The following is a 23519-nucleotide window of genomic DNA, read 5'->3' as shown; positions in this document are numbered from 1 at the left end:
TGCGCCATGGCCGCTGAGCCTGCGCGTCCGGAGCCTGTGCTCCGCAACGGGAGAGGCCACAACGGAGGGAGGCCCGCATACCACAAAAAAAAAATAAAATAAAATAAAAATAAAATAAAATGCCAAAATATAATTTCTTATAAGACTATGTTGACTTAATTTTATGTACTCAACATGATATATAGTCTGATATAAATAAATTAAATACTGAATAAATTATTTTTACACTGACTTTAAGTCTGTTCTAAATAACAAAATTAGAAAATCCAATATATAATGAGGCACACACTATAATTTATATATTCACTGAAAAGCAATAATTATTTTGTATATTTCACTACTTTAACTCGACAAGAAATTAAAACACCAATTTGGTTTTCAGTTTTTTAATACTTTATGAGTTGAACTCATATGTATTTGTTTTTAATCACTTTTAAAATGTCTATTTTTGATTCCAAATGCATTGAGACATTAATATAGAAATTAACAACAGAATCAGGATTACGCAGACAGATCAATAAAATCCAAGACCTCTATTAAGAGTAACAAAAATTTAGTGAATACGAATTTTTGTTTTACAATAAATTGTAATGCAGTGAAAGAATCCAAAATATAGGCATTCTCTAGTGGGGTATGAAGGATTCTAAGACATTCCTAATTTTTAGAAGATGCTATGACTCCATCATAATCTGAAAATACTGTTCTATGAGTTTGTATTTCTATTTCACTTTGTCATAGAGCTCACCTTCTTGGTGCCCTAAAATTATAAAATTTCTTTTTTTAAAAAAATAAAAATCCAGATGTTGAGCCAGAAAGTTTGACCATGGTCAGAAAGGAAGACCAGTGTCAAAAATACCAACTTTTAAGACATATCTACCAAAAAGTGATACCTACTCATGTTATCAACTTTAAGCAAGGTGATTCTTACTTCACAATAAAGTATGTTTTTCCTCTTCACTCTTGAATTTCAAAGTCGTGTAATGGAATATATCATACATTGAGAATATTTCTGAATTCCCTGAGCTGCAGTGGGATTGCAATAGCAACAAAGCTTCCAATGAACCTCTGTGGCTATGGCTTTGTTATCTGAGTACGCTATTTGATCTCAGATTTCCTTTCCTAGATCTTATTTTGTGTAAGGTCAGTCATTCATGGTTTTTTTGTATGTTATCCTGCTACATAAGGAAATGAACACTTAAAGAACAGTCTACCTTTTTTAGAATGCTGCTCACAATTAATACAGCCCAGGATAATTTCAACAACAACAAATTTATAAATTCCCTTACTAGCATGAATTCTTTGCTGATTAATAGTTTTTTCAAGTTCTCTTCTCAGTCTGACTTCTGCCCCATACTTTCCAACAGTGCCATCATCCACCAATATGAAATGGGAATGTAGATTATTCAGAACATTCAATTTGCTCAGAGGGTTCAGTAAGGTTTGGTAAGGAGCAACCACCTAAACAAGAGCAAACATGAGAGTCAGTGGGCAGGATTAAATTTAATATAAAGTAAAAACAAATTCTGAAATAATCTGTAAAGGCAAGTAGGAAGTAAGATTCTATTTATGCATAGCAACAAATAGAAAATGTAAAAGAATATATCAAAAAGCATGAGCTTTTAAGCAGCTGAAGATTATTCAATAATGGGTTGAACCACAGTATTGTATTTCGGCTCTCATTGCAGAATATACCATATTTCATCATCCCATGCAACGGAAACAGCAGCAAACAAGCAAATAAACAAACAATGTGAAGAAACTATTAAGTTATTAGTGAATAAAGTGAAATATATAAAGGACACTGAATAAAAGCAATCATTAAATGTCATACTGTTATTTTTCCAGTCATAAGTAGAATCTTTAAAATTGACGTTATAAATTTAATTGCACTTGAAAGTGATCATTATAATTCAGTAATTCTTTTTTAATAATCTCTTGAAAGATATCTATAACCAATTCACATGTCTTTTACCTACTTAAATAAAACACCAGTATTTGATTACTACTCTTACAGACAATACAATTAATTCTTAATAGAATGTCATCATTAAAAATTTAATTACAAAGACTGGCATGACATGGAAATGGTGTGAAATAGTTATACAAAAAAAGGCAGAAACAGGGCTTCCCTGGTGGAGCAGTGGTTGAGAGTCCGCCTGCCGATGCAGGGGACACGGGTTCATGCCCCGGTCCGGGAAGATCCCACATGCCGCGGAGCAGCTGGGCCCGTGAGCCATGGCCTCTGAGCCTGTGCGTCTGGAGCCTGTGCTCCGCAATGGGAGAGGCCACAACACTGAGAGGCCCGCGTACCACAAAAATTAACACTACTTTTTGTATCTATGAATGCATTTTCCAAAGGGTCGTGGTATGAACATGAATATTTTAGGTTGACTTCGCATTATTCTTGCTCTAATTTTGTTTATACATAAGTTTAAATGTAAGAAATTTTTAAAAGCACTCTTACATCTCTCCCAACAAGATCATTTCTGTTTTCAATCACTCCCCATGGAGCTATTCCGATAGTGCAAATCTTTCGAGATGATCTGGAAGCATGTTCTTTAAGGGCATCACCAACATGTTTTGCCACACCTGTTCATACAAAATTTAATTCACCTTATTTGAAAGTCTTTACTGTGTTCAGAACAATCCTTTGCTCAGTAACATTACAATTGGTGGTATTTTTCTTTACATACACTAGATAAAAGGCAACAAGGTCCAAAAGACAAACTTACAAAAGAAAACACAAGGACAAAAAAGAAAAAAAAACCCCACAATGTCAAATCACTACAACTGCCTGAAACACACGTAAAACTAACTTTTACCATGTTGTTAGGCCTAGTCTCCTCTCTTAGATTCCTCATGTTAACTGTAGTTTTTGTTACTGCTCTATACATCATCTAAAAAAAAAGAAGAGTATGGCTCAGGACTATAAGCAAAACACACACACTCACAAAAAACTACAAAAGTTTTCCAACTGAGTCAAAATTGGGAGGAAAGTAGAAAAGATAATTCAAAAGAGCATGTAACTTCTCATTATCACTTGTTATGGATTGAACTGTATCCTCTCCAAAATTCATATGTTGAAACCTTAATCCCAGTACCTTAGAATGTGACTGTATTTGGAAATAGGTTCTTTAGGTTATCATGTGAAAATGAGGCTGTTAGGGTGGGCCCTAATCCAATCTGACTGGTGTCCTTATAAGAAGGGGAAATTTGGACACAAAGAGACACCAGGGATGCACATGCACAGGGGGAAGGCCACGGGAGGACACAGTGAGAAGAGAGCCATCTGTAAGTCAAGGAGAGATGCCTCAGGATGTTACCAAACCTGCTAACATCTTGATCTTGGGTCTCAAGAACTGTGAGAAAATAAATTTCTTTTGTTTAAGCCACCAAGTCTGTGGTATTTTATTATAGCAGCCCTAGCAAACCAATGCATCACTTGATTTGATTTTTATAATGCATTAGATCTCATTCCTAACATGGATTATGGAAACAGCACCTTCACTGCTCTTCCGAGTGATGCCTTGCCTGTTTACAGTCTATTTTTAAACCATCATTCAAGTGATCTTTGCTCTTGTCAACTCTCTGCTTAAAACCTCCCCTTCTCATCTGATTAAAAGTCATAGTGCTTATAATGGCCTACAAGGCCTTATATGATGATCTGTCTATTGCTCCTGCTATTCACCACACCACCCCACGCTAGGCCTACCACCACCACCACTCACCCATAACTTTCTGATTTCATCACTTGGCACTCCTTGCTCATTCCAGTCAAGCTACATTGGACCTTTCTTACTATTCTTCCAACACTTGCCAATTCTCCTTTAAATGCTCTGCCCCGCATTATTCTTACCTTGCTCACTTCATTTCCTTATATCTCTACTCAAATGTCACCTTATCAATGAAGTCCCCTCGACCATCCCTCACTATCCCTCCTCTGTATTTCATGTGTCTCCAAAGCACTTATCATCTAATTTATTATACATTATTTAGTTATCTGTTTGTTGTTTACATCTTCCCCACTAGAATATAAGTTCCATGAAGGTAAATATTTTATTTTGTGGAATGATATATTTTCAGCAGCCAGAAGAGTGCCTGACAAACAATGGGGTTCAAAACACAGTTGCTGATAACAAATTAGATTTTTCCAAGCTAATTTAAATAATAACTATGTTTTACTTTGGATATTAATTTGCCTTCCATATATCCAACCTGTATATCTGATAGGGAAGACTTAGAATGAAAGATTACAGTACATTAAAAATTAATTTGAAAAGCTATTTCTTACCAGTGTCTAGGCAATGAATTACCATTCTTCTCTCAACTTACCAGTAGTCACAGAGTGACAAGAAAAACACTTTGCTTTACAGTAGGGAGTCAGCAAACTTTCTTATAAAGGACCAAATTGTAAATATTTTAGGTTTTGCAGGGCATACAGTCTTTGTCAGAACCACTCACCTCTGCTTTTGTAGCACAAAAGTATGATACAAAACAATACAAAAACAAATGAGTGTGGCTGCATTCCAATAAACCTTTATTTACAAAAATAAGGAATAGGCTGGATTTGGTGCATGGAGCTACAGTTTGCAAACCCCTGCTCTAAAGCATATTCTTGGGGATTCCCTGGTGGTCCAGTGGTTAGGACTTGGCGCTTTCACGGAGGGGTGGGGGTCCCGGATTCGATCCCTGGTCCAGGAACTAAGATCCCACAAGCCGCATGGCATGGCCAGAAATAAATAAATAAGGTCTTAATAAAAAAAAGTGAATGATAAAGCGTATTATTCTTTTAAAAGAATAAATGAAAACCAAATACTTTTTCAGTTAGCATTTATACTTAGGAACTGTAGATTATTTAACAGAAGAATTAAATATATTTATATTCAGTGTTGACTTTTCAAATACCTAATTGATATTATGAAGAATTTACAAGCACACCAAATAAAATTGGTATAATCACATTACCTGTGTTTACTCCTCCTGTTAAAATCCAGGCTCCAGTTGTAACTGCAGCTTTAATAAGACCCTTTCCAAGCAACTGCTTGATTCGTGGGTGAAGCTCAAATTTCTGCATGCCACCGTGTACAGAGATAACAAGTTTGGGTAATTCCATTTGCCATTCTTTAAGCAGAAGTTGTAGAATGACTTCAGGTTTGGTGTCATATGATAGCCTCACATACTAATAAAAAAGATTTTAAAACAATAATTAATAATTGAATATTCATAGGTTTCAAAATGCAACATTATATGACTTAAGAAAAATTTTGTTTGGATCAGATTATTATAAAATAGATTTCATAGGCCACATGCAATATATTTACACTTCTAGGAATAAGCAATAGCAATCGATTTTAAAGTTGGAAAATCATTCCGTAAGAGGTATAGAAGTAGTGGCACTGTAATTTTTAAACCAAGACATAAATTTGTTACTCTTTGCTTATATCAACTTAATTACCATTCATCTGATTTACAAATTTATCCACAGTACTCATTGCCTTGTTTAACTATGAGTATGCATTGAGTGAGAAGTGTAAAGGATAGGTATGATGATAGGAAAAGGGAAAATAAGAGAAGAATGGTGAAAACATGGAGACTTCTACAACTCTTGAAACTATGAGAGGCAAACACTGAATTATCTGTTTGAAAGTTTGATCAATGATCTAATCCACTGATCAGAATTGTGACTATGCAGTAAAATAACACAGATTTTTTAATACAGATGATTGTTTCCTTCACTGGAAGTAACTGTGGATTTGACTCACAAATTACTGAAAATAAAAAATTTTGCTCAGTATTTCAAGGTGTTCAGATGGAATCACCACTTTAATTTTTGAAAAATCATTCTATAAGAAAATAAGCTATCATATCTGTGGAGTAAGTTCCTCTGATTTGAAACATTAAAAAAATGATCTTTCTGGTAAGTGACATCACAAAATTTACTTGCTATGACTACTGTAATTCATTTTCTTTATCTAAAGCACCTATGACTTAGCTCATAAGAAATCTAAAATATTCAGATGTTGGAAGAAAAACACTTTTAAACATCTCTAATAAAGGTTCTTTGCAAAACAACATATTGCCAATTCCTTTACAAAAAGAGATCAAACACCAAGGAAAATTATCCCAAAATATCAGAATTATATAAAACTGAGAAGACTCCAGAATCCCTTAAGAATGATTTGTAATGAGATTTGTTCTGTACTAAGTCTTTCTGTATTAGTTCTGTTTAACTCATTATTATACTTGGGTACATTAAGTAGTGTTTGGAAAACAATCTAAAGTTAATTTAAAAAAAAAAGATTACGTTAGTAATAAATGAGGAATTCCATTTCCAACAATGATGGACTAGGTTGTTTTCGACTAACTGCCCCTGGGAACTAGAGAAACTAGAAACTAGATAAATAACACCTGTTGTTAAGCTATCAGTGAGCTACCAAAGCAGTGACAACTTGTGGGATCAGGATCCAAGAGAATAGAAAAAATGGAGAGACAGGCCCACCATTTGGCACTGCTTATCAAATCACGGCAGGGAGGGAGGCAGGTGGAACAATCTACAGGGTAATATGTTGATACATCTAAATGAATAATAATTATGATTTGGAGGTTTAAAATACACGAAGAAATAAAATTCATGCCAACAAGAGCACATTAGTCATGAGGGAAAAAAATGTAGTCACAAGTATTCTAAAGTTTCTTGCATTGTCCAGGAAGTGGTAAAAGTACTAACTTATAATAGTAACAAGTTATAAATGCATTTTATAGTATTTATTATAAGATTAAAGAATAGAAAAAGAATGTATAAATAAGGTGCTATAAAGAAGGAAAGCTTAATAAAAAATACTTAATCGAGGGGCCTCCCTGGTGGCGCAGTGGTTGCGCATCCGCCTGCCGATGCAGGGGAACCGGGTTCGCACCCCGGTATGGGAGGATCCCACATGCCGCGGAGCGGCTGGGCCCGTGAGCCATGGCCGCTGAGCCTGCGCGTCCGGAGCCTGTGCTCCGCAACGGGAGAGGCCACAACAGAGGAAGGCCCGCGTACCACAAAAAAAAAAAAAAAAAAAAAAATACTTAATCGAAAAGACCAAAAAAAAAAGGAACAAAGAAAAAGTGAGATAGTAGACTAAACTAAAAAAAAAGGTTAAATTCAACAAGATATAACAATTCTATATTCATATATGTATCTATACAAAGAACTTCAAAACACATAAGGAAATGACTGAAACTAATTTTCTGACACAATATTACTGTCATGTAATAAACGTATATTATTAGATAATAAGTTAAATGAAGAAACTCAAATACATGACATACCTTAGCTCTGTAGGAATGAGAACCCCCTTGAAAATTTATGACTCCATAAGCATCCGTTGGGCTCTGTTCTGTATGTTTTTCCACAGACCACTCTTCTAATGTCTGATTAAAATGGTCACCCAATTTCACATCTGAGTATTTCATGGCAAGACTTGCAGTAAAACAAGCATGCTGCTTGACCAAGCGACCACAAAAACACCTACAGGAAAAAAGTAATAAAATTTTAAAAAGACCTTTTAAAAAATTAGTCAATGAAAAACCATATGAAAATAAATGAACTCATAAAGAGTATGAAAATTAATCTTTTTGATTTTAGGATATCCGTAAATTAATACCTTCACCATAGAATTAAAATAGTATAAATACATTAGTATTTGATGATACAGTCTTCTAAATTTAGTTTGAGGCATCTACTTCCTACTGGATGGGCAAAACAGCATTGGAGATTGCAGAAATAAGTGTTAGTGAACCTGAAGACAGATCAATACAAATGATCTAATTTAATAAATTGGAAAAATTATCTTAATTAAATAAAAATGAAACAGGGCCTCAGTGACTTGTGGAAAATATCAAGCAAGCTAATGTATGTATAACTGGAGTTCCTGAGGGAAGAGAGATAGAGAATGGGTCAGAAAAGTATTTTAGGAAACAATGGCTGAAAAAAAAATTTGGTGAAAAATATGAACTTGCAGATATTTATGCAAGAAGAAGTATAAAAAGAACCATTCTTAGGCATATCATAGACCTGCTGTTGAAATCCAGAATTACAGGAAAAAAAAAAAATCCTTAAAATAGCCAGAGGAAAAAAAGACCCATTACACACAGCAGAGCAACTACACTAACGACAGCTGACTTCTCACTAGAAACCAACAGCTAGAAGACAATATAATGGTATCTTCAAAGCACTGGAATGAGAAAACTGTCAACTCAGAATTCCACATTCAGTGAAAATATCCTTTAAAAATGAGAGTATAAAATAAACATATTTTCAGATAAACCAAGCTGAGAAAATTCCTCTCCAGTATATCTGCATTATACCAAATGCTAAAGGAAGCTCTTCAGCCTGAGTGGAAAGACACCAGACAGAAAACTTCCCAGCTAGAGGAACAAATGAATAGGACTGGAGATGGTAAAACAACTCAATATATCTAAATGAAAGTATTCTATGCATTTCTGTTCCTAGTCCACCACCAAGAGACCTTCTCATCTTCCTCTTGTCTTCTTTCATCACAGCTTAAAAGAACATTACTCTTTAATTAGTTGCCTAAGTAAGAAATTTAGGTACCATCCTCAAATCTTCCCTTTCTCCATACATCCACCAAATCCTATTGAATTTACCTGATTAATCCCTTCAAATATGCCTACTTCTCCTTCATCACCATAGCCAGTATCTTAATTCAGGCCCTCATTTTTTGCCAGAATTACTCCAAAAGTTTCTAAACTATTTTTTTCTCCCAATCCAATCTCCTCAAAATACCAACTGCTTTTATTGAGGAAAAAAAAAAAAAACTAAACATGTTACTTCCCTATATAATATCCTTTCAACATGAAATCAAAACTGTGTGGCATAGTACACAAAGAGCTTAAATGATCTGGCCCTACTTATTTCTCCAGACTCAGATCTCGCCAATATCCCTCTTACATTCTACAGCCTGCACTTTCCTGACACAACCATAATCTCTTTCACTGCCAGGCCTTCCCACATCCTGTTCTCTCTGCCTAAAATCCCTTCCCCTCAATCTTTACCTGACTAATTCACATTCAGCTTTAGAACTCTGCTCAGATACCTTCACTTGAGTTTCAAGCAGCTTTGCCTGATCCTCCACCTCCCAAGTCTGAGTAAAGTAACCCTTAAACATAATGGCCTGTGAATTTATCCCAATTTATTCTGATTTTTTTTATACATTAGTTTTATTTTTCAAAATTTGTGCAATGGAGTTATGAAAATTACCTGACGAGTTGTTGACAAATTTGACATCCTGGAAGGCATCTATAAAACAAGGTAAATCTATTACTTAAAGGGAAACATTTTTTTTAGTTTAAACTATATAAAATCCATAAAAAAGTACAAAACAAAGGAAAATTATGTATTTAATTTTTCAGTAGATAGCACAAGTCATTTTTACCTTAATTTACATATTCAAATAACTACTTTTTAAAACTAACATGGTTTTCATATTTTAAATATAATTAGTTGTGACTTAAAACCCAGAAACCATAAGAGAAAAGACTGACAGATTTAACTACATAAAAAATACAATTTTTATGTGGCAAAAATATGTCACTCATAAAGTCTAAAGGTAAACTGAGAAAAAATATTTGCAGACAAAATGTTAGTCTTCCTAACTAACATTTTTCCTAGCTTCATTGAATCAATATAAAATAGGAAAATATATGAACAGATAATTCACAGTAAAAACAAACATATGAAAAGGTATTTGATTAGAAAAAAATTTTTTTAATCCTTTAAGACAATATCTTGGTGAGAATATAGAGGAAAGTAGCCTCGTATCTGCTGGGAGGAGTATAAATTGATAAACTCTCTATGGAGGGCAATTTGGCAATACTTATCAAAATGAAAAATGAAGACTCTTTCTCTAAGTCTAAAGTATTAAGAGTGAAGGTTAAAAAATATCTACAGCATATGTGTAAAATGATTCATTTATAAGGTTATTCACTACAGAATTTTTTTTCATTCATTCATTCGTTTATTTATTTATTTATTGTGGTGAAGGAAAGTGCAGCATTTATTGTGAGGCGCCAAACAAGGAGTCAGGGACAGCTAGTGCTGAAAAAACCCAACAGAATTTTTTTTCTAACAGCAAAAAAGCAGAATAGTTAAAATGTCCTAAGGAAATACTAAAATTATGATCCAGATATATAATTAAAAAGGATGCAACAATTAAGAAGAGGTTATTGCCAAGATAATAAACACAATGAGATAAACAGGATGTATTTAAAAGGGAAGAGAGAGGAATAAATATACATCTGCTTGTTCAGGCAAAGACTATATCTATTTCTGAAAGGTATCCCAAGGAATAGGTAACACCAGTTTCCTTTAGGGAGGGGAACTTATAGTTAAGGCACAGTGGTAAAAACGAGGCTTTCACTTATAATTTTTGGTACCTTGTAAATCAATGATTAACCTATTCACATTAAATTAATTTTAAAATCCAATTAGTGTAGGAAAAAATGACCAGCTAATGGTGTTTGTAAATTAGGTCTCATATGGATGGCTACAGGCAAGGGTATTTAATAACAGCTTGAGATTTCTTTAACACCCAATGAGGACTTGTATTATTTCTACTGAAAAGTAAAATTAACAAAATTACAAAAAATAAGCTCCTTAATGATAATACAATCTATTTTTTAATAAAGCAAAACCATAATTTTCTCTCAATGAAAGAACACAGTCTTATTTAGAACTGGCAGATCTAAATTCTAATCCAATCTTTATGAATTATTAGCCATGTGACCTGGGAAATGTCACTTATGCTCTCTGGTTAAGAAATGTAATCTTATCTTGTAACAAAACCTATCTTTAATAATTAGTAAGAAATACAAATCAATCATAGAATAATGATTGGAAGAGACATTAAGGTTATCTATTTTAATGATCTAAAAAGACATTTACAGAAATTACCAAAAATTGGGGGAATATTAAAGAATATTAAAAATGTTTTCTCGAGAGTAATAAATAAATGCAAATTTAATACACATACTATTTTCTACTCATCACTTTTTCTTGAAGATGATGGATCATATTACTCTAGTCAATATCCAGGCATTCTCGTCACTACTTGTGATATTGTGTATTCTTTAATCTTTTGGAAAGTTTTTTGGCATTACACATACTAAGCGGGAATAAAACTTTAAACACAAACAAGTTTTATCAACTAAGATCTCCGTTGTGACCTAATTTTAATTTATAATGTTAAAAACTGAAAATAACTCAAACGCCCAAGAGTAGGATAGGTATATGAATTGTGATACATACACTAACAGAATATTAACTACCATTCTTATAAAATATCTATATCATGAAAAAATGTAATTACTATAATTTTGTTAAAAAGCAGATTCAAAGTTTTACGTATAGACTGAATTTAGCAATATTTTAAAACGAAAGCTATGCACTGAGGAAAGATTAAAAATAGGTACAATAAATGTTAATAATGACTGTCTTCATGTTTTGAAACTCTGAGTATTGAACCTTTCTTTTTTTTTTAATGATAGAGTAACTTTTTTTATTAAATAAATAAATAAATTTATTTATTTATTTATGTTAAAAAGCAGATTCAAAGTTTTACGTATAGACTGAATTTAGCAATATTTTAAAACGAAAGCTATGCACTGAGGAAAGATTAAAAATAGGTAGTACAAATGTTATTAATAATGACTGTCTTCATGTTTTGAAACTCTGAGTATTGAACCTTTCTTTTTTTTTTAATGATAGAGTAACTTTTTTTATTAAATAAATAAATAAATTTATTTATTTATTTATTTTTGACTGCTCTGGGTCTTCGTTGCTGTGCATGGGCTTTCTCTAGTTGCGGTGAGCGAGAGCTACTCTTCATTGCAGTGCATGGGCTTCTCATTGCGGTGGCTTCTCGTTGAGGAGCACGGTCTCTAGGTACATGGGCTTCAGAAGCTGTGGCTCGCAGGCTCTACAGCGCAGGCTCAGTAGTTGGGGCACGCGGGCTTAGCTGCTCTGCGGCATGTGGCATCTTCCCGGACCAGGGATCAAACCCGTGTCCCCTGCATTGGCAGGTAGATTCTTAACCACTGCGCCACCAGGGAAGTCCCTGAGCCTACTTTCTGCATCTCAAAAGTTTCCAAAAGTTATCATGCACATTCCTCTTATAATGGAAATTTGTTTAAGTGAGAGATATATTCAAACTAGGTATTTTTGGCTGTTAAAAAAAGAGAAATGTTGAATTCAAACAGCAGGTTTATGTAATGTAACAAACAAAAGGTTTAGAAATTCTATTCAACAAATATTTACCAAAAACTCACTACGGACAATAATGGTGACAGGTGCTATAATTTAAAATACATCAGTTAATAAAAGATTACCTACTTGGCTGTATTTTCATGAGAGCCATATAGAAAATGGAAGTAAAAGTTGCAGAGAAGATAACTACATAGAAAACAAGGTTTAACAGGAAACAGGAAAGGTAAGAAGACAAAAAATCCTTGTAAATGCCTTTTTCAATTAATTTTTCCTAAGTGCCTGTGAAAAAAGGTGCTCTGTAGGCCAGAAAATAACTGTATTTTTGATTTACCCTTTTAAGCTTCTTGCTATTTTTAGGTCTCAAGAAAAAGAAAAAAATTAGGAAAAATGTTTCTTCAATAAATACCTCAACAGGTCTTCTTCTTGAATTCTAACTACTGTCCTTTACTTAAAATTTTTTCTATTATCAAAGCCATTTTAAAGACCAAAAGACAATCAGAGATGCCAACAGAATCTCTGGTGATAGGTTTTCCAGTAAGTGCTCATTATAGCTATATTTGGGCAAACAAAACCAGCAACTATTAGGCTCATATTGGTTTCTTCAGCATAAACCATAGTGTTGGGCACTCAGTAGATGCCCATTAAACTGATACACAAACTTTTTTAAGTTCTCAGTATCAGTGAATCAATTAAAAAAGAGAGCCTTAACTGTCTTTGTAATACACTAGTATGATATGGGGGAGATTAGGGATGGAACAACACTTTGAAGAAGAGGTTTTATGTTGTGAAATGTCATTAAGAACTCCAGAATACTGATATTTTGCTAATGATAGCTCCTTCTCCTAATCCTAAAAGAATAATTAACAGTAAGCACAAAAGTTAACAGTAACTACAAATAATTAATAATTTAAATTTTTAATAAATAAATAGCAATATAATTTACATCTAAATTTCTAGAAGAGGGACTTCCTTGGTGGTCCAGTGGTAAAGAATCCACCTTCCAATGCAGCGGACGCGGGTTCGATCCCTGGTCAGGGAACTAAGATCTCATATGTCGCAGGGCAACTAAGCCCACGCACCTCAACAAGAGAGCCTGCGCACCACAACGAGAGACAAAAATCCCACACACCGCAACTAAAGAGAAGCCCAAGTGCTGCAAGAAAGAGACCGTGCTCCGTAATGAAAGATCCTGCATGCCTCAACGAAGATCCCGTGTGCCGCAATTAAGACCCAACGTAGCCAAAAATATAAGGTAGGTAGGTAGGTAAGTAAATAAATTATTTATTTATTTCTAGAAGAACTCAGAAGAAAGAGAAGTATGCTCACCTGTGAGGGTCTTTTGAACTTGGTATAATGTATACACATTCCCTCCTGGTCAAAGTGCTTTCTATCCAGGATTTCTGGGACTAAAACAGAAAGTTTAAAAAAGATGGTTTATAAATTAACCAACTAATATTACAAGGAAAAATTTAATAATCCATGAAAATAATTCAGTTTTTAATTCACTAAATATTTACTATATACAACATGTTTACTGATGACAGCACACCTAAAATATTAGAATCATTCCATTTAAGTCCAATGAGATTGAGATTACTAAATCAACAGTGCTATGCAGATACTGTGGCTTCAAATAACCAGAGAGGAGGGAAATCGAGTCTCAGCCAAAAACCTCAAGAGGGGCTGGTATGATCCTGGGAAGTGGATCATTTTAAGGTCAATTAAAAGTGACTGTCAGATTCAACTAAAAATAAAATAAAATAAAATAAAACCTAATAATAGCTATACTTGGTTTCTAAGACAAATACCTAAAGCATAGGGCACGGAATGGCTAATGGTACAGGGATACAAAGAGATATCAAGCAAATTCTAATCAAAAGAAAGACAATACTAAAAAAAAAAAAAAAAAAAAAAAAAAAGATGCTAAACACCAATAGGGAGAGTGCAGGTTATTACATGATTTCAAATATCTGATTCACCAGACTACTATATCTTACTATATCTTAAATATGAATCACCAAATGGTCTCAAAATGCATAAAGCAAAAACATCAATACGGAGAATAAGATAAATCTAGGATGACAGTGAAAGATTAATACATTTCCATCAATTCCTGTAAACCTGAAATAATTTCAAAATTAAAAGTTTTTTTTAAATTACTTTTTATACCACCACTTAAGCTTCTGCCTGGATCCCTAGACTCTGTATCCTGCTACCGGTGATTGATTAAAAAAGGGATGAGGTGTGGCTTCCCTGGTGGCACAGTGGTTGAGAGCACAGGTTCGTGCCCCAGTCCGGGAAGATCACACATGCCGCAGAGTGGCTAGGCCCATGAGCCATGGCCGCTGAGCCTGCACGTCCGGAGCCTGTGCTCCGCAACGGGAGAGGCCACAACAGTGAGAGGCCTGCATACTGCAAAAAAAACTACTGAGCCTGTGTGCCACAACTACTGAAGCCCGTGCACCTAGAGCCCATGCTCTGCAACAAGAGAAGCCACCGCAATGAGAAGCCCGTGCACAGCAACAAAGAGTAGCCCCCACTCACTTCAACTAGAGAAAGCCCGCGCGCAGCAATGAAGACTCAAGGCAGCCAAAAATAAAATAAAATAAATAAATAAAATTTTTTTTTTAAAAGGGATGAGGCATTACATACTGAGATAGGTGAAACTCCATAAATTCAGACTGAGTAGGTTGAAGATCTTGAGCTTCATCCTCCACATAATATATATATTAGACATATAGATAAATATTAGATATTTAATATATCTATAGGTATTAAATATATATTAAATATAGATATTAGCATTCTCTCTCTCTCATAATCTCTCTCCCCCATCCCCCTCTTTCTTACCAGTACAGTACAAAAAGGAAGAGCCTATATTCCAAAAAGAAACCTCTAGGAAATTCCCTGGGGGTCCATTGGTTAGGATTCTTCTGTGCTTCCACTGCAGAGGGCATGGGTTTGATCCCTGGTTGGGGAACTAAGATCCTGCAAAGCACCACCTTCTTTTTCTAACTAAAGTCTGGTAGTATTCCTTTGAAGAATCTGCTTTCCTACATACCCCTCAGGTGGGGAAAAAAAAATAGGAAGCTCTCCAGCTTTACTGTACTAGGAATACACCTAGCAAACCCAACCTGATTCAATCCAATTCCCCACCTATTCCATAACTGCCTATATTAATATGACTACAGAAAAAAACAAAACAACACCCTCTGGTTTCATTTTAAAACCCTGACCACAAACCTCAAATGTCCCTTAATGATGCCCGTCACACCATATTTCCCTGGTCCATTTTCTCATTCTTCTGTATGATTTCACACCATCTCCTCCTCTCCTCAAACCTCCAACCCTCCTTCTTCACCATTCTTACTCTCAACTGATGACCTACTTCCCATTTCACTCAGAAAATTGAGCAGCAAGAAGAGAACTTCTACAAACTTCTATCACATCTGTCCACCAATAAGTATCTATACCCACACATTCTGCCTTCCTTCCTGTGACTGTGTTCCTATTAAAGTCTAATCAATCTTCTTGTGCTCTAGACCCCATACCCTTACTAACTCTCCACCAGTTCTCCCTGATTTTTTCCCCTTCTTTATTAACTTATTCCTATCAGCACACAACATGCTATTAATCTTCCCATTTTAAACACAACAAACTTTGCATGACTCCACTTGCCCCTCGAGCTAACACATAATGTTTCTGCCTCCATCTACAGTAAAGATGATTGGAAAAAGTGTTTCCCTCTTTTCTTCTCCTCCTATGCTTTCTAAAACCCACTCCAGTCAGACTTTCAAGACAAGCACTCTCCTTAAATAAGTTTCAACAAGATCACCAATGATTTTCTCTAAATCCGAAGGTCAACTTTCAGGACTCATCTTCATTGATATATCAGCAGCATTTAACAAAATCAATCATTCTTATCTTCTTAAAACATTTTCATCAGTTAGTTTGATTTTCTTCCCTTCACTGGCCACTCCATTTATATCCTTGCTGATTTCTCCTCTTCTCCTCAATCTTTAGACTTCTTTTTTCCAATTATATTCACTCAGACTTTGGACTTTTTTTCCGGTTATATTCACTCAGACTTTGGACTTTTTTTCCAGTTATATTCACTCTTTTAGTGCTCACATCCAGTTTGCCATCAATACACTGGATGACTCTCTAATTTGTATTTCCATGTCAGATCTTTCCCTGAATTCCATGCTCACATATCCAAGTGCCTACTTAACAGCTTCATTTTGAAGTCTAACAGGCATCTCAAACGTAACATGGCCAAAACTGAGCTCATCTTTCACCCAAACACTATTTCTCATAAAGTCTTCCCCATCTCAGTAAATGGTAACTCTATTCTTCCAGTTGTATTATTTCTTTTTTTTTTAAAGGCAAAAATCTTTTTTTTTTTTGGCTGCGTGGCATGCAGGATCTTAGTTCCCCATCCAGGGATCGAACCTGTGCCCCCTGCAGTGGAAGTGTGGAGTCTTAACCACTGGACCACCAGGGAAGTCCCTTAAGGCAAAAATTTTAATGTCATCCTTGATTCCCTCTTTTTATGTACTTCATATGTAATCCCATGGTAAAACCTGTCAGCTTGCCTTCAAAACACATCCAATATCCAACCACTTCTCAAACCTCCACTGCTACTATTTTGGCCCAAGCCATCATCACCTCTTGCCCAGCTTACTGCAGAAACCACTCATGCCACCCTTGCCAAAAGAAATAAAAGAATCTTTTAAAAAAATTTTTATTTTATTTATTTATTTTTGGCCATGCCACACAGCATATGGGATCTTAGTTCCCTGACCAGGGATCAAACCCATGGCACCTGCAATGGAAGTGCAGAGTCTTAACCACTGGACCACCAGGGAAGTCCCTAAAGTAATCCTTTTAAAATATGTCATTATGTCACTTCTCTGCTCAAAACTCTCCAATATTTTCATATTTTATTCAAAGAAGTTTTACAAAAGCCAAAGTCCTTACAATAAGCTTTAAGGTCCTAGTGCTCTGGATCTCTGCATCCTGCCTCATTACTTTCATTCTATCACCTCCTTCAAGTCTCTGAGCAAATGTCACCTTCTCAATGAGACTTACACTATTTAGGAACGCAATCTCCATCTCCCCCTACTCCCTTATGCACCTGTAGGGCAATGGAACCATCCCCAGGATCACATTTAGAGCATTCTCCTGAGAACCAAAAGATCTGGCCATGTCAGTTAGACTGCTGGTATATTACTGCTATCCTGGCCCCTTCTCCCACTCCACAACCATAGTACACTGAAGGTAGGCAGAGCATCTGGACCTGAAGACATTTATTCATGTGACTTCTGCTTGTAACTTGAAAAAAATACCATTTGGTAGGCTGCTCTGACACACGATAATGTGAGGTTGAATTTCTACCAAAACCAACTTAACCTACTGCTTTAAACTCATGAAATTTTCATTAAGCCCCTTTTATTAAAAATGCAGGGTTTAGGGGTAGCACTAAAATTATACTGTGATTTATCATTTAAAGGGTTGCTTCTCTCTTCTAGAAAAAATTGGAACTGGTTTGGGGGGAAAAACAGATTAGTGGTTGTACTTGCTGCTATATTTTTACTGGTTGTTGAAGCAAGACAAAGATTTGTTTGGAATTTCTCCCTGTGAGCTTATTTGCAAACAAATAGCAAAGACCGCAGCTCAGTCCCATGCTATGGTAATGAAGTCCACCAAAATCAGATTCTAGAACTAGACTTCTAACACATACAAATAACCTACTAAAATAATGGCAATATACATGCATGAGAAGCACTCAGATTACTCTGGTATGAATTATATATATATGTTTTTAACTAAATCATTTGCAGTTCATGAGCAAACGCCTAAAGCCTACAATATGAATGAAAGATGGGCAAAAAGTGAACACAACATAAGCAAATTTATTAATTAACAGCGGACCCTTCTAAGGAGTTCTGTCAAAAGACAACTACTTGACAAAAGAGGGAAACATCTTAGGGAGAACTTGGAAATACATGGGCATAGATAAATGCTATGAAATGCAATCCTGTACAATTCACATCCTCTTTTTTTTTTTTTTAACCTCGTCTTTTTCTTGATAGGAAAACTAGAAAGAATAGAGTAGACTTAAACAACACTGTCAATCAATTTTACCTCATGGAACTTATAAAATCCACCCAAAATAGCATATACTGATTTAGGACTTATTTGCAAATAAGATAAAGGACTCAGAAAACTCAACATTAAAAAAAAAAATTCAATTCACAAATGGGCAAAAGACATGGAGAGATATTTCACCAAAGATAATATGCTTATTGTACCAAATAAGCATAAGAAAAGGTGCTCAACTTCACTGGTTATTAGGGAAATGCAAATTTAAAACTACAATGCAATACCACTTCACAACCACTAGAAGGGCTTTAATCAAAGGCTGACAATACCAAGTGTTGACACAGATGTATAAACTGGAATCGCATACTTTACTAGTCAGAATGCAGAATGTTATAAACACTTACAAAGGAAAAGTTTGGTTGTTTATTGAAATGTTAAACATAAACTTACATATGACTCCAAGATTCCATTCCTAACTATCTTCCCCCAAAAAATGAAAACATGTCCAAACACTTGTATTTGAATGTTCTAGAAACATTATTCATAATAACCAACAGTGATATATCCATACAATGATATATACTACTTAGCAATAAAGAAGGACAAACGAATGATAACACGCAACACTGCTGGACCTCAAAAACATTATGGTAATGGGAAAAGCCAGACATAAGATATTATGATTTCATTTACATGAAATTGCTAGAAAGGCAAAACCATAGAAACAGTAAGTTTAGTAATTGCCTGGGGCTAAGAGTGAGAGCAGGGATAAACTGCAAACAAGTACAAGGGAACTTTGTGAGGTGTCTAAAACTGGATTGTGGTGGTTATAAAACTAAATAAATTTATTAAAAATCATCAAATGGGGAACTCTCTGGCAATCCACTGGTTAGGACTCCGTGCTTTCACTGCCGAGAGCCTGGGTTCAATCCCTGGTTGGAGAACTAAGATCCGACGAGTCGCACAGAGTGGCCAAACACAAACAAAACAAAAAACCCCATCAAATGTGTATACTTACAAACGGCAAATTTTATAGTATATGCATTATTCCACAACAAAGCTGTTTAAAAGGCAGGGGAGGGTTACAAGACATGTAAAACAGAATAAGAAGATCAAACGTAAGTTTAATCAAGAGTTCCAGAAAGAGAAAAGACAAGGTATGGACAGAGACTTAGACATGAAAGTTACAAGACTGTCCAAAGTCACAAAGCTAGTAGTTTACCCTGACTCCAAAGCCTCTACTAGCTTTCTTTTTTTAGCTTTTTAAGAGAAATTTAAGATAAGCATTTCAAAATCATTTCATGATATGCTTTAAATAAGCACCTTTCTTACATCTTTTTTGAAACCAATGAGTAGAAATATATTAATTACTTTCAAAAGTAGAATTCCTATGTAATCACTATGTATATAAATTTTCTGAACATGGAGAAAAATAAAAAGAACAGAGGGCTAACATACCTCTCCTAAAAGGTATTGTTAATTGCTAACTACTGCTAACCAGTACTAGCTTTTCCCCTTTTCTTCCTCCAATTCCACTCCTCAGCAACAGTCTACCTGAAGCAACTCTAACTATAGCTATTCAAACCCAAGTGGTGATATGGATGGAAGAATTATATCAATAGATTTCAAAATGACTGTTCTACAGCAATGAACTAATGCCCCAGTTAAGTCTAAATGCTGGCTTGCAAAACTTTGGATAGTTATTAATTGAAATACTCATAAAAGTAAATCACAGGTATATATACTTTTCATACGTTAAGCCTTCCTATTAAATGTAAATATAAATATTTTCATTGCCATTTTAATTTACATACGGAAGAAAAATGAATCCCAAGTAGCATTTAACATAAGGAATCATCAGAGCTCTCTTTAGGAAAATAATCAGGGAGATAAGTAAAGGTAAGCTAGAGCCACCAGTCTTTTGGGGAGGGGCAATGGGAGCCTGGACTAGTAAAGGAATGGATACAACAGATAATTTCTAAATCCTTTATAGTTTAACACGATGCCTTACCAAAGAGTAAACACTACAGATCAATTATTAATATAGTCCTGGTTTCTCACCCTTTCTTCAAATTCACCTCTGTAATTATTTTTCCAACAACAGACAACTCATCAGGGCCCAAAAGAACACCTTTCCCGTTAAACTGATGCTTCCTTCAACTTCCCCGCTTCTTAGAGAAGTATGGCTATACTCTAAATGGGCAATCAGTAAATTTTTTCTATTAAGAGTCAGATGGTGAATGTTTTAGGCTTTTTGAACCACATACTGTCTCCATCACATATTCTTTCTTTTGTTTTTTAACCACTAAAAAATATAAGAACCATTCTTAGCTCAAGGCCATACAAAACAGGCCTTGGCCAGATTTGGCATACATGACATAGTTTGCCAACTCACGCTCTAAATCCCACAAAAGCTTCCCACAAAAAAATCTCACCATTCCACTGAGTCAAGTCATCTAACAAGTATGTGCCAAGCCCTTCAGATTCTTCCCCTACATTGTTTCTTGGATATTACTAATGTCCCTTCTACCAGCCCTACAATCCCAATACATCCTTGTATTAAGAGTTGCTTTCTAGAGGAGGAACCAAGATGGCGGAGTAGAAGGATGTGCTCTTACTACTCCCTCTTGCGAGAACACCAAAATCTCAACTAGCTGCTGGATAACCATCGACAGGAAGACACTGGAACTCACCAAAAAAGATACCCCACATCCAAAGACAAAGAAGAAGCCACAATGAGACAGTAGGAGGGGTGCAGTCACAGTGAAATCAAATCCCATAACTGGTGGGTGGGTGACTCACAGACTAGCTAACATTTATACCACAGAAGTCCACCCACTGGAGTGAAGGTTCTGAGCCCCACATCAGGCTTCCCAACCTGGGGATCCGGCAACAGGAGGAGGAATTCCTAGAGAATCAGACTTTGAAGCCTAGGGGAAATTGACTGCAGGACCTTGACAGGACTGAGGGAAACAGAGACTCCACTCTTGGAGGACACACACAGAGGAGTGTGTGCATCGGGACCCAGGGGAAAGAGCAGTGACCCCAAGGGAGACTGAACCAGACCTATCTGCTAGTGTTGGAGGGTCTCCTGCAGAGGCAAGGGGTGACTCCGTTTCACCATAGGGACAAGGACACTGGCAGCAGAAGTTCTGGGAAGTACTCCTTGGCGTGAGACCTCCCAGAGTCTGTCATTAGCCCCACCAAAGAGCCCAGGTAGGCTCCAAGGTTGGGTTGCCTCAGGCCAAACAACCAACAGGGAGGGACCCAGCTCCACCCATCAACAATCAAGTGGATTAAAGTTTTACTGAGCTCTGTCCACCAGAGCAACAGTCAGCTCTACCCACCACCAGTCATTCCCATCAAGCCTCTTAGATAGCCTCATCCACCAGAGGGCAGACAGCAGAAGCAAGGAGAACTACAAATCTGCAGCCTGTGGAATAAAAAACACATTCACAGAAAGACAGACAAGATGAAAAGGCAGAGAACTATATACCAGATGAAGGAACAAGATAAAACCTCAGAAAAACAACTAAATGTAGTGTAGATAAGCAACCTTCCAGAAAAAGAATTCAGAATAATGATAATGAAGATGATCCAGGACCTCGGAAAAAGAATGGAGGCAAAGATCGAGAAGATGCAAGAAATGTTTAACAAAGACCTAGAAGAATTAAAGAACAAACATACAGATATGAACAATAACTGAAATGAAAATTACACTAGAAGGAATCAATAGCAGAATAACTGAGGCAGAAGAACGGATAAGTGACCTGGAAGACAGAATGGCGGAATTCACTGCTGCGGAACAGACTAAAGAAAAAATTGAAAAGAAATGAAGACAGCCTAAGAGACCTCTGGGACAACATTAAATGCAACAACATTCGCATTATAGAGGTCCCAGAAGGAGAAGAGAGAGAGAAAGGACCAGAGCAAATATTTGAAGAGATTATAGCCAAAAACTATCCTAACATGGGAAAGGAAATAGCCACCCAAGTCCAGAAGTACAGCAAGTCCCATACAGGATACACCCAAGGAGAAACACGCCGAGACACATAGTAATCAAACTGGCAAAAATTAAAGACAAAAATTATTGAAAGCAGCAAGGGAAAAACGACAAATAACATACAAGGGAACTCCCATAAGGTTAACAGCTGATTTCTCAGCAGAAACTCTACAAGCCAGAAGGGAGTGGCATGATATAATTAAAGTGATGAAAGGTAAGAACCTACAACCAAGATTACTCTACACGGCAAGGATCTCATTCAGATTTGATGAGGAAATCAAAAGCTTTACAGACAAGCAAAAGCTAAAGGAATTCAGCACAACCAAACCAGCTCTACAACAAATGCTAAAGGAACTTCTCTAAGTGGGAAACACAACAGAAGAAAAGGACCTATAAAAACAACCCCAAAACAATTAAGAAAATGGTCATAGGAACATACCTATCGATAATTACCTTAAATGTGAATGGATTAAATGCTCCAACCAAAAGACACAGGCTTGCTGAAGGGATACAAAAACAAGACCCATCTATATGCTGTCTACAAGAGACCCACTTCAGACCTAGGGACACATACAGACTGAAAGTGAGGGGATGGAAAAAGATATTCCATGCAAATGGAAATCAAAAGAAAGCTGGAGTAGCAATACTCATATCAGATAAAATAGACTTTAAAATAAAGAAGAAATCGACAGTAACACAGTAATAGTGGGGGACTTTAACACTTCACTTACACCAATGGACAGATCATCAAAAATGAAAATAAATAACGAAACAGAAGCTTTAAATGACACAACAGACCATATAGATTTAATTGATATTTATAGGACACCTAGAGACAAATGACAATGAAAGCACAATGAATTAAAACTTATGGGATGAAGCAAAAGCAGTTCTAAGAGATAAGTTTATAGCTATACAAGCCTACCTCAGGAAACAAGAAAAATCTCAAGTAAACAATCTAACCTTACACCTAAAGGAACTAGAGAAAGAAGAACAAACAAAACCCAAAGTTAGCAGAAGGAAAGAACTCATAAAGATCAGAGCAGAAATAAATGAAATAGAAACAAAGAAAACAATAGCAAAGATCAATAAAACTAAAAGCTGGTTCTTTGAGAAGATAAACAAAATTGATAAACCATTAGCCAG

The 23519-nt window shown here is 35.7% G+C and overlaps 1 protein-coding gene across 6 annotated transcripts in view; it reads right to left on the bottom strand.

Annotated features, from left to right (window-relative positions):
- TRPM7 (transient receptor potential cation channel subfamily M member 7) overlaps positions 1-23519 on the bottom strand; it is a 114773-nt gene that overhangs the window by 73856 nt on the left and 17398 nt on the right. For 5 of the 6 annotated variants that reach the window (XR_003681778.2, XM_024133795.3, XM_024133799.3 and 2 more), the window contains exons 2-7: positions 13592-13671; positions 9263-9301; positions 7312-7510; positions 4966-5179; positions 2465-2589; positions 1287-1458 (exon numbers count right to left, since the gene is read on the bottom strand). Coding sequence is in view for 5 of the 6 variants with exons in the window: in XM_024133795.3 (XP_023989563.2) it covers positions 1287-1458; positions 2465-2589; positions 4966-5179; positions 7312-7510; positions 9263-9301; positions 13592-13671 (829 nt within the window). In the remaining variant the exon portion in view is untranslated. Of the gene's footprint in view, positions 1-1286; positions 1459-2464; positions 2590-4965; positions 5180-7311; positions 7511-9262; positions 9302-13591; positions 13672-23519 lie in introns of those variants that run through there. The other variant, XM_055088232.1, reaches the window with a different exon arrangement.

This window comes from Physeter macrocephalus, chromosome 11 (genome assembly GCF_002837175.3).
Source record: "Physeter macrocephalus isolate SW-GA chromosome 11, ASM283717v5, whole genome shotgun sequence".
Taxonomy (NCBI): domain Eukaryota; kingdom Metazoa; phylum Chordata; class Mammalia; order Artiodactyla; family Physeteridae; genus Physeter; species Physeter macrocephalus.
The sequence above is the reverse complement of the archived record's forward strand: the minus strand, read 5'-3'. Positions and strand labels throughout refer to the sequence as shown.